General features: G+C 49.3%; 4 protein-coding genes across 4 annotated transcripts; 2 read left to right on the top strand and 2 right to left on the bottom strand.

The window, feature by feature from the left end:
* Positions 1 to 3,270: 3,270 nt before the first annotated feature.
* On the bottom strand, positions 3,271 to 5,118 carry COCVIDRAFT_102262 (hypothetical protein; the record flags this gene model as incomplete). The annotated part of the gene is made up of 4 exons (XM_014699962.1): positions 3,271 to 3,480; positions 3,624 to 3,761; positions 3,836 to 4,825; positions 4,903 to 5,118. The coding sequence occupies 4 exons, from the start codon at positions 5,116 to 5,118 to the stop codon at positions 3,271 to 3,273; spliced, it is 1,554 nt and encodes a 517-aa protein (XP_014555448.1).
* Positions 5,119 to 6,065: 947 nt separating this feature from the next.
* COCVIDRAFT_38804 (hypothetical protein) lies at positions 6,066 to 7,147 on the bottom strand (the record flags this gene model as incomplete). Its single annotated transcript, XM_014699963.1, has 2 exons — positions 6,066 to 6,910; positions 6,964 to 7,147. 2 exons carry the CDS (start codon positions 7,145 to 7,147, stop codon positions 6,066 to 6,068), a joined length of 1,029 nt encoding a protein of 342 aa, XP_014555449.1.
* A 281-nt stretch (positions 7,148 to 7,428) lies between these two features.
* COCVIDRAFT_102302 (hypothetical protein) lies at positions 7,429 to 9,580 on the top strand (the record flags this gene model as incomplete). The annotated part of the gene is made up of 2 exons (XM_014699964.1): positions 7,429 to 7,670; positions 7,723 to 9,580. The coding sequence occupies 2 exons, from the start codon at positions 7,429 to 7,431 to the stop codon at positions 9,578 to 9,580; spliced, it is 2,100 nt and encodes a 699-aa protein (XP_014555450.1).
* A 622-nt stretch (positions 9,581 to 10,202) lies between these two features.
* On the top strand, positions 10,203 to 11,339 carry COCVIDRAFT_38806 (hypothetical protein; the record flags this gene model as incomplete). Its single annotated transcript, XM_014699965.1, has 1 exon — positions 10,203 to 11,339. One exon carries the CDS (start codon positions 10,203 to 10,205, stop codon positions 11,337 to 11,339), a length of 1,137 nt encoding a protein of 378 aa, XP_014555451.1.
* Positions 11,340 to 13,230: the final 1,891 nt, after the last annotated feature.

Consider the following 13,230-nt stretch of genomic DNA (forward strand, 5'->3'; position numbering starts at 1 on the left):
GATTGCTGCTGGCAACAGGCTTACGTTGGTGGCCTTGCATAATCGAATGATCCACCTCGGCTCGTCTGAAGTACCGGCATTGCATTGTAGATTCTGCAAAGGCTGTGGACAATTGTGAACGCCACACCCAAAAATTTACGAAATCAGCAAAGATTCTCCCAGCTTCGTCATGTTCTCTGGTGGCAAGAAAAAGGGCTTCCATGCCACGTCTAGAAGGACACTTCGGGACTCATACCAAAAGCGCGCACCTTGCTCGCTCGTGCGTCTTCTCAATCCAGCCAATGTACGTATCCTTGATTCGCCCAATTGCGCATGCACCCTCGCCAACATGTCCTCTTCCGAGTGCGAAACCGATAAACCATCCAAATCCAGCATGTTAGCCCTTCCGCCCGCATCCACTGCCTCCACCGCATTCCCCACCGTATCGCAAGGGCAGCACATGGCTAGTACAGCCCGTGTCCTTGCTACTTACCAAAGCCTCGCTCCTTCTCTTCCGCTCCCTATGTGCATTATCTCGCTGTAGTAACCCACTCTGCACACTCTATTTTTCCTTAGCCACACACAAACACATGCATCCCCCCCCCCCTTCCTCTCCACCCGCCCCAAATCCTTTCGCTCATCCCCGTCCGCCCCTCCCGAGCCACGCGCTTGCCAAATCCACCCAAGAATCTCAAATCATCTTCTTTTGCGAGAACGTCTCGAAATTAAACCCAGCGGTGTGGCGTTTTTGTCTTGTTCGCGAAACCTTTTGGGCCAATGTATGGCGTTCGCGCGCTTCCTTTCACGCACGCCCGCCGTCCCTTTCCCACTCCCGATTTCGCACTCTATACCCTTTTTTTTCTTAAAGCCGAGATAGCTTTTCAGCCTCTCAATGCAGCTTTTGCCGTATACATGTGGTACACATACATCCTAAGCTGTTTGCGCCGCAAACATGCCAAACACTAAAGCTTACAAACGCTATTGGCAAAAAAGTTGATGAGAAAGAACACCCAACCCACTCAACTGCGGTGTTTCCCCCCCCCCCCCCCTTTGTCGAGTGTTTTGTCCGTTCAGCTAGCTAGCCAGCTAGCCAGCAAGCCAGCCCGTACTATCGGCCGTATCCCCCCCATTAGCGCCCTACCGTTCGTATTCTTAGTCTTGAAGACGCCGAGATAGCAGCAAAAAAAAGATAAAAGACGTTGACGCTTTACCCTGTTTTTTTGTTTGTGTTTGTGTGGGTGTGTTCAGCTCGTGAACAAGGCGTGCAACAGCCGCTCTCTCGCGCACACACATGCAAATACGAATCCGCTAGTCGAAACACGGATGAGTCGGGTCGTGGATGGGGTAAGGTTATTGGGGTTAGGATGGCTGGTGGTAGCGTGGGGGGGGACAGGGGGGTAAGGTGGTTAGGTGGGCCAGACGGACAGGGTTCCGAGGGCAGTAACAGGGGGGGTTGATTGTGGGATGAGTGCAGAGTGCATGTGTGTGATGGGGTTGTTTTGTGGTGGTGGGTGGGCCGTTTCAACCGGACAGTTTTTTCTTTTGTTGTTCCTTTTTGCTTTTTCGGAAGCGGGATTGCGGATGGCTTGCTTTTTAGTTTCCCCTGTTTTGCTTCATGCGGCATACGATGCGGTAGGAGGATTCTTCTTGTTTTTTTTTGTTTTGTTTTCAGAACTACACGGCATCGGTCGGTATCGTGCCGGATTTGCGCTTCTGAATTGCTTCTGTGTTCAAAGTACCGACTTTATTGTTTTGTTTTTTCTTTGCTCACCTTACCCCGACCCTGTACCTGTTTCATCAGGGACTGCGTCTGTGGCTTTTTTTAAAAGCGGGTGAAAATGTGGCGTTTGTTGTGCATCTGATTATTACATTACAGGACCTGAAGAGAGACAGAGACGACAATAGGGAGATGGGCATATCCCTAACATGGCCGTTTCAGCGCACTGATTAGTGTATCAGCAAAATTCCTGGTGTTTGTTTTTTATGGTTTTCCTAATCTGACGAGGCCCCCATTCAATCCACTCGTCCCACCCCCTCGGCAGACGACAATCTGATACGTCACAAAAGACGATACAAAAGGGGTGCGCGCGCGACGGCGTGTCATGCATGTGTAAGGGCGCCCGTCAACCAGTAGGTCATTCATAGTGACGCCTAACATCGCTATCGCAAACTAGTGATACGTTGTGGAACAGCAGCACCCACTGCGCAGCACCAGCACACACCCTTCAAATTACCACAACTCTCTCCAAGGCCGCCGCCGTCAAATTAGACATATGCGCGTCATAGCAAATAATTAATCGTACCATAGCACACTTGGCGTACATGTGTTGCAACCCCCCCCCCCCCCTCCTCGCCCGCTCGCTCGCTCGGTGGTTGAACCCAACAACTCTCCCCCTAGCAAACGTTGTATCAAAGGACCTGCATGGCGCCGGTGAGAAATCGATAAATTGGCAAACGCAGGTGTAGTGTAGTCACCGCCAACGTGATTTCCTTCCAAACCACTCGTTGGACGGCAAGATAAAACACAAAAACTCGCCCTAAGAATACAAACCCCAGAACCCGGGAACCCTGTTGGCGTGCCCCATTAAAAAATAATCACCGCGCGCCAGTTTGCTGACTGAAATCCCCTTTCCCTTTCCCTTTCCCTTATCCCTTTACCATTTGCTGTTTTTGCTTTTTTCAGACCGCTATGCCCACCACCCCCGCCTGCTGCTGCCTGGGGCCTTGGGGGGAAATGCTTGGTTGTGCAAGGCGGGAAGAAAGCGATTATGTCGGTGTTTCTAACAATATATTGCTTTCTGATACCGCGTATGCGGTCTGAACGGGCATTGGGCTAGCTTAACGTACGATTCGATACGCACAAGGATTTTATGCATGCATACGACGGGAACGCAAGCCGTGCAGACCGTTATCTAGGTGTAGGAATCCTTCGTGCAGATTACACAACTACTGTACTCTGCGATCAGGTTTTTTAGGGTCAATCCAACAAAAAATAAACACCGAAGGAAGCGCTGTTATCTACCATGCCCGTGTTCTGCCCGTTTGCTGTATAGTGTCACATCGCGCAATCGGATGGACTAGCTACCGAAGCGGTGTCCACAATTACTGTCAGGTCTACTCTTTGTTGAGAGGGTGACGGCAAGGCACGTTTTTTTCTTTCAAGGAAAAATTTTGGGGGCCGAGATCGAATACTATGCGCAATTGGCATGATGTGCGATCCGGAAACTCGACTATCCGGAACGAATGCGGTGTTGCGTTGTCCTACCGCTTCTTCCACCATCCCCATGTCAATCACTGCTGATTGTGCCGTCTAGCCGCGACCTTGACCTGGAAGTCGCGCGGCTTGACGAACCAATAGTTTGTCGTCTCCCACTCTTGATCAGCCGCTTGCAGGTGGCTGGCTAGAGTAAAGTCAAAGTCTCGAACAAGCATGGGGATTAACTTGGACATTTCCAGAAACGATATGTGTCTTCCTATGCAGGTTCTTGCTCCGAGGCCAAACTGCGCAAGTACGTATTTTAGTCAGTAAATGACGCCCGAGGTACAGGATTGGGTAATAGGGTAGAAGGGATGTACGCGAGGTGGCGATGCGCGAATTGAGGCAATAGTCGATCAAATAGATGGATGACGAATCCATGACATACCGGCATCCAATTTCGCTCCATGATAGCGAGCCTCTCTCTGTCGCCAGCAAGCCAGCGTTCTGGTCTAAATTGGTGTGCATCTGGACCAAAGATGGTGCTATCGCGATGAGCAACCCATGAGTTGATTCCGACAATAGTCTAACATAAGTTTATCAGTTGGCGTATTCGCACATCTTTCGATCTGACCATTTTATGTCAGCGCGGCAACTTACGCCTTCAGGAAAGAACATATTGGATATCTCTGCTCCACCAGATGGCACCACACGCTCCAGCGGGAGGCCAGTGGCAGGATGCATTCTTAGTGCCTCCTTCATCACCGCCTGGAGATAGGGCATCTCTTGGCTCTCCTTGAATGTAATGAAGTGGCTGCTTTGACCTTGTCGCTGGCGCTCATCGACCTCGTGCCGAAGTGTCTCAAGCGTGTGAGGATTCTTAAGCAGGTAGTAGAGAATAGCAGAGAGAGTAATGCCCGTAGTATCCGAGCCAGCCACCATATTCGACACGCACCCTGAGGCGACATGGTACATGGTAAAGGACTCAGGAGAGTCAGCATTCTTCGTAAAGAACTTTGTCAGAAAGTCTATGCTCGTTTTCCCTTTCTCTGCTCCATCCACTGGTATCCCCTTTGTCTGCTCCGTCTGATGCTCTGCAATGCGATCTTGAGTAAACTTGGCCACATATGCTCGCCCTGTTCCTGTCGGGCCAGCCAACCAATTTCGAATGTGAAAGAGGTATTTGTGCAACCACGAAAAGATTCCAATAAACGTTGCATATTGCAAATGGTCCTCCAAAGCCGCCATTACGCCACCAATATCCTCGCCTCCGTTTAGAAACCCTAATCGTTTGGAGTACGTTATCAATCCAATGACATCGAATGCGTAGCACTGTAGCCAATGTCCCATGTCTGCGTATGCGCCCGCACTGGCAAGTTCTCCAAGACGCTGGCTAAAGAGGTCCGCACACTCGTCCACGTATGGCTCGTAGGTGACGAGCGAGGACATGCTGTAGGTGCTTTGGTACTGTCGGCGATTCTCGCTATGACGTCGGATCGAGTCGTCTGTAAAAAGAGACCACTGCGATGTGTCTGGGTTACTCCATGAAGAGTACCACGAAGATTTTGGGAACTTGGAGCCGTGGCCGTAGATAGACTTCTGCGCCGAAAGTGAAGAGAAGGAGTACCGGTTTGGTCCATAACGAACAACCTCACCTGCAGTCAAAATGTAAGTGATTATCTCTGGTGTATATCCGATTTGTAGAAGGTAATTCAATCACACATGACAGGAGGATACGACTTGCCGTATCTTCGATGCAACTCAATGTTGTCCCACTCAAATCTGCCTTTTTGGACTCGCCATAGATACCAAAGATCAGTGAACCGGGCAGAGAATGGGCTTGGTATATTGCGTAGTGGAGAGAAGAATGTTTTCAGAAGCGGAAATAAGATGCGTGCTATGAGCGCAACAGCTGCTGCACCTGCAAGAACCAAAAAATGCATTTTCGCTGCTCCAACGAGTCATCAATGAGAATTTAACTGTTATTCAATCAATAGCTGGTGATTTGGAGCTCAAAGTATCTTGCACTATTCGCCGCATGTTTTTATGTTGATTCTCGGCATAGTTGTGCGGGGAAATGACGCGGATAATGGGGACGAATAGCAAGTGCGGGGTTGCGGTCTTGTATGAAGTTGACGTTCACGTAATGGGCGTGGAATTATTTCCATCTTTGGGATCTTCCAATGTGAAATCGATGATATTTGAGGTCTCTTATATGAAATTGCTCAAATTTTGTCGTGGTTCGGTATCGGGTGTTGCACCCGAGGCAATGACTTCTATACCACGAGCATATTATTCAGTCTCTAAAGTACGAGGTGAAAGGTTAATAAAAGCAAGGATGGCTACAGGGATGGGTAATGTAGGAAATAAGTGATATCTGGTTGGTTTAAACAACAAAAATTCCCATGGGAAGAAAAGCATGCGCATCCCAGCCTCCGTGTTGACCAAAAGAATGTCGTACTGTCAAGCAACTTCTGATGCGGTCGTGTAGATGCATTTCAATTCAAAGGAGCATTAGGTAAGTTCATATAGATTTGAATATAATTCCGCTCGGCGGGCTTGTTACACATGTTGCTAAGTACAAGATTGTCCGTTACTTTGACTGCTGATGGAATACAGATACTAAGAAGACTGAACATCAACCAAATCAATATTCTTTTATCCAAGTGCGACAATGATGCATACTTGTATATCCACGGATAAAGCAATTACATCAATTTCTATCCAAGTGTTTATAGAAACAGTATCTTGTTAGAAAAGACTACGACAATATCCTTTATAAACAATGTTGAACGTATAAACCATGATGCAGACCCTCACGAACACAAGATAAAACAATCTTTCATTGAGATATTCTAGAATCCGTAGTCCCGATTTCAGGTCACATATATTAAAATACAAGTTGCCACAGATCAGTGAGTCGTTCATTGTTCTCACCCAGTCCACCATGAATGACAATGCTATCATTACCACTCTCAGCCTTGATAACATCAGCATCAAACCATCCACGAGGTTCAGGCACACCGTCACTGCCTTCGGGCTGAAGCTGTGTCCACCATTTCTCAGTGATATCGTAGATCCAGACATCGCTTAGCATCTTGCCTGCTCCAGCATGGCCTAGTGACGAAGGGTCGTGTTCGCCAAAGAGCGTGAGAAGCTTGTCTTTGTGAGCGAGTCGAACTGGTAATAGAACACAGACACTGCGGGCCTGAGGTCCGTTGTAGCCATCAGCTTCAAAAGTATCGGTGGACCATGTGCTGTTGGCAGTGTCGAATACGTCAACGCTGCCACCTTGTTCAGTCGTACCGTCGAAGCCATTCATTCGGTAGAGCTTGCCATCATGGTAGGCAATTGAAGCGCCTCCACGCTGGGAGCCTGGAGCATCTGGTGCCTGTGTCCATGTACGGTTATTGATGTTGAACATCCATAAGTCGGATAGGCGTCCTTTTTCAGGACATCCGGCATGGAGGAAGAAAGTCTCCTTGCCGTCACTAGTAGAGCAATGATAGCTACGTGCTGGTGGAAAGGGCGCTGATGAATCAGCTGGGGTGATCTTTGTCCATGATGAGCTTGTGGGGTCGTAGCACCACACTGCGCCTTGTTCCTCTATGGGTGCCATGTCGATACCGCCGCGTCCAGAAAATAAGTGCATTTTGCCATTGAGAACGGCCGATGCACTTCCTACTCTTGGGCTGGGTGCTGAGGAAGCCGATTTTGTTTCCAGGTTTGTTGCATCTGTTCCCGTTTTAGCCATGTACCTTGATGGCCTGTTTAGATGAGGGGCATACTGGACTTGAGGGGAACCACATCGACCTTGTCGTCTATGGGCTCCCGAGGCTTGACTTCACCACCAAAGATGCAGACGTTTGAATCGACAACTGAAAGTACTTGAGAAGAGCGGCGCAAACGCTCATCGTTCAAGAGACGCTTCCAGGAACCCTTGAGGGTATTGACTGGTTTACCAACTGGCATTCTGAGTTCTTGTTGTTGTCCAAACTATATTTGAGTTGAAGTGAGGGTTGTAGGAGAAGTGAGAATAAGAGTATGAGTCGTCTTAGATCAGGTAAAATGCATACAATTGCGTCATGCGGGAGGAATGTCACTGTGAAAGATCGACCGGCATAAACGCGCTAAGACTAAAGTGTGCTAGTCGGACGCGCATAGATCGTCATTGGTCGCGGCGCCATGTCCAAAAGTTCGCGATGCAGATGACTTTGGCTCGTCGCAAACCACATGCAACTTGACGTGCCGATATGAGGCTTCGATTGACGGTGCAGAGGAACGGCCTGCCTGCTGCCAACATTCTCTGGAGCGTTCCCGAAACCAACAGTACACAGGCATACACCATTACGCGTTTGCTCGAAGATGTTAACTACATTATCCCGCTAGAGGCTGAGCATTGGGGCCTGGAGCACTATGTCGTCGAGGTGGGCGGCTTCGAGTGCCTTCACTTTATGCCTGTCATCAATGCGCTCAAGGAAGACGACCATGTGTCGTACGTAATATGATAGTAACTGTATTGCTGTATGCTGACGACTCAACTATAGCATCCGACCGCTCATGACAGCCGAAATACGCGCGCGCACCCTCACTGGCCGTGACCAGATATCCGACGGAGGTCAACACCTTGTCGATGGTATTCCTTTCGGTCGACCCTACTTGCGACAACCAAACCGACCCCCAGTTCGCATACCCCCACGCAAGCGACGCCGACTCGACGACGGAGAAGCAGAAGCAGAGCCAGAGCCAGAAGCCACAGCTTTGCTTATGGAACACGGTGAAGAAGCCGAAGAAGAAGAAGAGCCTCTTCCACTCTTGAATGGCCATACAGTCTCTAGGAGTAGTGTGAACAAGTCTGGGAGAGAGTCTAAGACAGTACACTTCCAGGAGCCAGAGATTGATGAATCTGATGACAGTGAGGAAGATGACGACTTTGTGCCAGGGGATGGCGACGAATCCGCCTCTTCTGCCGAAGATTCAGAAGACGACTCAGATTCAGATTCGGGCTCGGCAGCCAAGCCCGGCAGTTCGTCAAGCGCCTCAGACACGTCAGATTCAGGGTCAGACTCAGGGTCAGAATCAGATACGACGAGTAACTCCGACTCCGACTCCGACTCTGACTCCGATGACAGCGATGCAAGCGCTCCCCCTGACGTCCTATCGTCGAAGGATGGCCGCAAGACTACAGCAACACAGCACGTTCCTCCAGGCCAGGGACTCAAAGCCACAAAGGTCCGAAACTCTCGACGCACTAGAGTAAATCGTCTTCGTCGCCTGATAGCATCTGGTGTGCTCCCTGAGGGTGCGGGTCTGAGTGACCTGAAGAACTATGAGGAAGGGAACTTTGGCCAGCCCGAAGCAGAAGAGGGCTCTACTAGCACACAGCCATTTTCTAAATCTCAAGGCAAGAGAAAACGATTAGATGACGAGGTTTCGGCGGCCGAAGATGCTTTACAACTGGAACAAAGAAAACAAGAGCTGATGGCCAAGTTTGGAGACACATTGTCTGGTCCTGTGCCATCAGTTGACTCGGTGCAGCCAGAGACAATGCCAGTAGACGAAGCTCCCGCCGAAAGAGCAGTTGCTTCGAGAAGGCTACGGCCAGATACTGCTGCTATTGGTCGGATACTTGCTCGACAAGCAGCACCAGTGGTCAGAAAGGGAAGAAACAAAGCAGCGGTGGATGAAGTCACGGAGCCTGAAGGGGCATCAGACCCTGATTTCTGGAAGTCGCGTATCAACGTGTCTGCTTTTGAGTGTTGGGATGAGGAGTTTGAGCTTAGTGCCCCGCCGTTTCCATTCGAACAGCACTGGGATCCTGCCAGTAAGGCGATGCGGGAGAAGGCGGCTAAAAAGAAACAGAAGAAGAAGAAGCAGAGTCATGCACCACAACAGACATATGCAGTGCAGGAGGAAGATGAGGAAGAGAAGATCATTCTGGACTATGACGATGCTCCTGCAGCCAACAATGAGTCGGAGATTATAGATGCAGCAATCGAGGATCAGCTTCAACAAGACCTTGCGACAGCCGCGCAAACTGATTTGGCGCCACTGCCCGAGGATATGAGTACTTTGCCTGATCTTACCGCGGCGGACATGAAGAAGGGCGCGGTGATTGCATGCAAGTTCTTTACTGTGAACCCTATCACTGTCACGCCTGAAATTAGTGGGTTCAAGACGGCGACTGTAGAGCACGAAGGGGACTCAGGGCCTGGTGCAGGGACGATCCAATTGAGGATTGCAGCGCGTGACCTGGTCAAGAAGGAGAAGAAGTTTGATGGTAAAGGTAATCGAGTCTACAATGCGGCTGATGCGTTGCTGATGGAGAGTGACGACGAAGAAGATGGCTTATGGGAGGGGCAATTTGGCGAACTCTTAGAAGCAAAGCTGGTGAAGGCTGCATAGAGCAGGACTGACTACTGTAGCGATTTTATGTTTCATCCATGTACCAATATATCCAATTGTAATAGTATAGCTACTCGCTGTGTACATGTGGATATATTCTTACCCCCGAAGCACGTGACCCATGTGTCAGCCGCAAAAGAGTACTAGGGCCGATGAGCCGCGGGGGGGGGGGGCATGGTGGGCTAGCAAGGCAGGGTCTGTATGTACCCCACCAAACGTCATGTTACCCGCCAACCATAGATGAGCCGCATGAACCGACGATCGTCAACTCTCTGCATTTGCCCTTGAAAAGAAACGTTGTTTTGGGTATGTGTACGCGGGCGGCTTTTGCGCCAGTCTCGCATGCCTGGCGAGCTGTTTCTGGGACCGGGCGGCTACCACTCGGAGTGTCATTGTTGCGAAGGCTTTTGCTGGGCGCCAGGAATCCATGTCCTAGCCTGGCTCTAACAACTGCCGTGGTGGGGTAGCTTCATGGTTTCCTGTTAGCAATAGGTGCATCATGCAGTAAGGCGGAAGACTCACTTTACAAATTTTCGGTACTTGTAATCCGTTTGACTTAAATTCCCAGCAATCCCGTCTTTTTTTTCACTACACCACACTCTTCACCAAAACATCCACCACCATGCCTCTTCCCACTGGTGTATACCGCGCCGACCACGTCGGCTCCTTCCTCCGCCCCAAGGCCGTCCTCGAGGCACGCACAAAAGCTGCCAATGGCGAAATCACTGCCGAGGAGCTTCGCAAGGTCGAAGACGAGCACATTGCCCAGGTTGCAAAGCAGCAAATAGACAATGGCCTGCTTTCCGTCACTGATGGCGAGTTCCGCCGCGCATACTTTCACCTCGACTTCCTCAAGAACGTCGCTGGTATCGAAGAGAAGGGTCAGGTTGGAAACATCAGGCACAAGGACGGCTTCTCCCCGCCAACCCTCGTCGTAACTGGCAAGCTCGGCCACCCCAAAGCTATCCAGGTCGAGGACTTTCAGTTCCTTGAGCAGGCCATCAAGAACAATGGCAGCAAGGCCACAACAAAGGTCTGCATTCCTTCGCCCACCATGGTGCACTTCCGTGGTGGCCGTGCCTCCATCGACATCTCCGCCTACCCCGACCTCGACGTCTTCTTCGACGACCTCGCACGCGTCTACCAGGAGGAGCTCGACTCCCTCTACAAGGCCGGCTGCCGCTTCGTTCAGCTCGACGACACAAACCTTGCCTACCTGTGCGACCCAGATATGCGCAAGGCCGCCGAAACCGAGCGCAACGAGGACCTCAGCACCCTGCCGCGCAAGTACGCCGAGCTCATCAACAAGGCCATTGAGAAGAGGCCTGCCGACATGAAGATTGGCATCCATCTCTGCCGTGGTAACTACCGCTCCAAGTGGTTCGCCTCAGGCGGCTACGAGCCCGTCGCCGAAGTCCTCTTCAAGGAACTCAACGTCGACGCCTACTTCCTCGAGTACGACGACGCGCGCTCTGGCGACTTCAGCCCCCTGCGCCACCTCCCCGAGCACAAGGTCGTCGTCCTGGGTGTCATGTCGAGCAAGAAGAACACACTTGATGACAAGGACGAGATCATCAAGAGGTTGCATGAGGCTGCCAAGATCACACCAAATGGTCTTGACCAGCTGTGTGTGAGCCACCAGTGTGGATTCAGTTCGACTGCTGAGGGTAACGAGTTGACCGAGGAGGAGCAATGGGCCAAGGTTAGACTTAATGTTGAGATTGCCAAGAGCGTTTGGGGTGACGATATCGCCAAATAAATACTTTGACCCCGAGAGTCTATTGAGGACGCGCGTGGGCGAAGTGGGAAAAGGCGTTCACTGGCAGTTCATTTTCCGAAGCGATGTACGCATTGCATGCATTGGTGGAGGAAGAAAGAGAAAGAGATACCCCAAGGTGTAGTAGTATCTGGGACAGCATGAGCGAGAGAGGTTTGTGTTTGAAGCGATGATGAACGACGACGAAGATGATTACCCATGACGACCATGATGTATTGCCGAACAATTGGTCTAGAAAAATCCCCCTTCTCTGTCCTTCTTTTTTTTTTAAGAGAAGAGAACATTGCCTCTTCAACGAGGTCCGGGTCCAACATAACCAAGTTCTTAAATGTATGTATAACTATATTTGTAGATATAAGTAAAAAGTGGTTCAACCCCTCCACACACACATATATATACTCTTCCCTTCCCTCTTTGTTGCTTTTGAAATAGAATTAAAGGAATGAAAAAAAGAATTTAAAGAAACGAACATAGGCGAGGCTGATGCCGATGCCGACGCCAATACACGGCGTTTTTACCTTTTCTTTTTTTAACTTCCAACTTTGATATACGTAGGTGGTGGATGACTGTAAAGGGCTCTCCGCAAAGAACCACCAACATTACGTAAGTACCTTGCACGACTTTACTTTTTTTTATCTCTATTTACTATGTAGCGTATCAAATCAACTATCTGAGAAAAGGATAGTAGGCCATACCCTAAGCTGCTGAGATCGGGTGTCAAAAAAATCGACTTTGTAGTTAAATTAGACGGATTTGGATGAGCTTTAGGGATACCGTCGCTCGACTTTTAGAAGATTATTCGGTAATACTAATGTGTGCACAACTTAATGGGTATATAACTATTAGGTACAACTCCATTGGGTACGACGACGAAAATACGGTTGTGACGAAGGCAGCAAAACAGCGGTACCTTGTACTTAAGTCGCAAAGACTCTTATATTTCGGTGCTTATTTATATGCTCTTTAGATCTATTTCTATCTATCGTAACGGGCCGGTGCATAAGGGTCACTAAGTGACCCCTTGTGCAGATAGTATGATCTGACTTGGTGAGTATAAGACAGGAGCTTTTTGTATGTGTACAGTAGGGATCTTTATGCAATCGACTTCAAGTTCAAGTTTACAACATTTTCTCTTTGTTATCCCTCTCGTGTCCTAAGTAAGGACGTGACTACGGTTAAGGTGAAGGCCCCCTGTAGTCGACCGAGTAGAACTCGTGGATGCCAGCACGCTTTGCCACCCCCGCTCAATAAGCTTTGAACAAGAAAAAACTAAAGCAATTTAAGGGCGGCTGATATAAATCCTTTCGTATTGAGCATCGAAGCTGCAAAAAACTAAGTCGAATGCAAGGAAAGTTCCGGGGTGGATATAACGTAAGCGGACTGGAAGAGTCTAGATTGTCCCCTTTGCGGTTACACTTGATAGTGTGGCGCTTTCTACAAGTAAGCAATACGCTTAATTTCTTACTCAAAGCTTTATTTCTGCGCTTTCGTCTGGAGTAGTCTAGATTTGCCTTCTTGCGGCTACATTGAATATCGTGGCGCTTTCTATTAATACGCAATGCGCTTGTCGTTCTTGGAATCAGCCTCCTCGATCTGTTTTCTTTACTAGCATTTGATTTCTGTATATATAAAAGCCAGGTTCTAGAGGCATGAGTAAAGGTTTCTTTTCAACATCAAGACGATCACTTTGCCAACGTGTATCAACCTTGAAAGAACTTCATTCCTACATATTCAACTTCTGCTTCGTTCTATCCAAAAAGAAAGATGCTACTCTCTATCGTCTTCTTTACTACCCTTATCGCCGTCTCCTATGCGGGGACAAGCACTATCTGGAACGTCTCGGGAACATGTAATAACCAGAATATTTGCGACA

The sequence above is a fragment of the Bipolaris victoriae genome (assembly GCF_000527765.1).
Source record: "Bipolaris victoriae FI3 unplaced genomic scaffold scaffold_55, whole genome shotgun sequence".
Classification (NCBI taxonomy): Eukaryota; Fungi; Ascomycota; class Dothideomycetes; order Pleosporales; family Pleosporaceae; genus Bipolaris; species Bipolaris victoriae.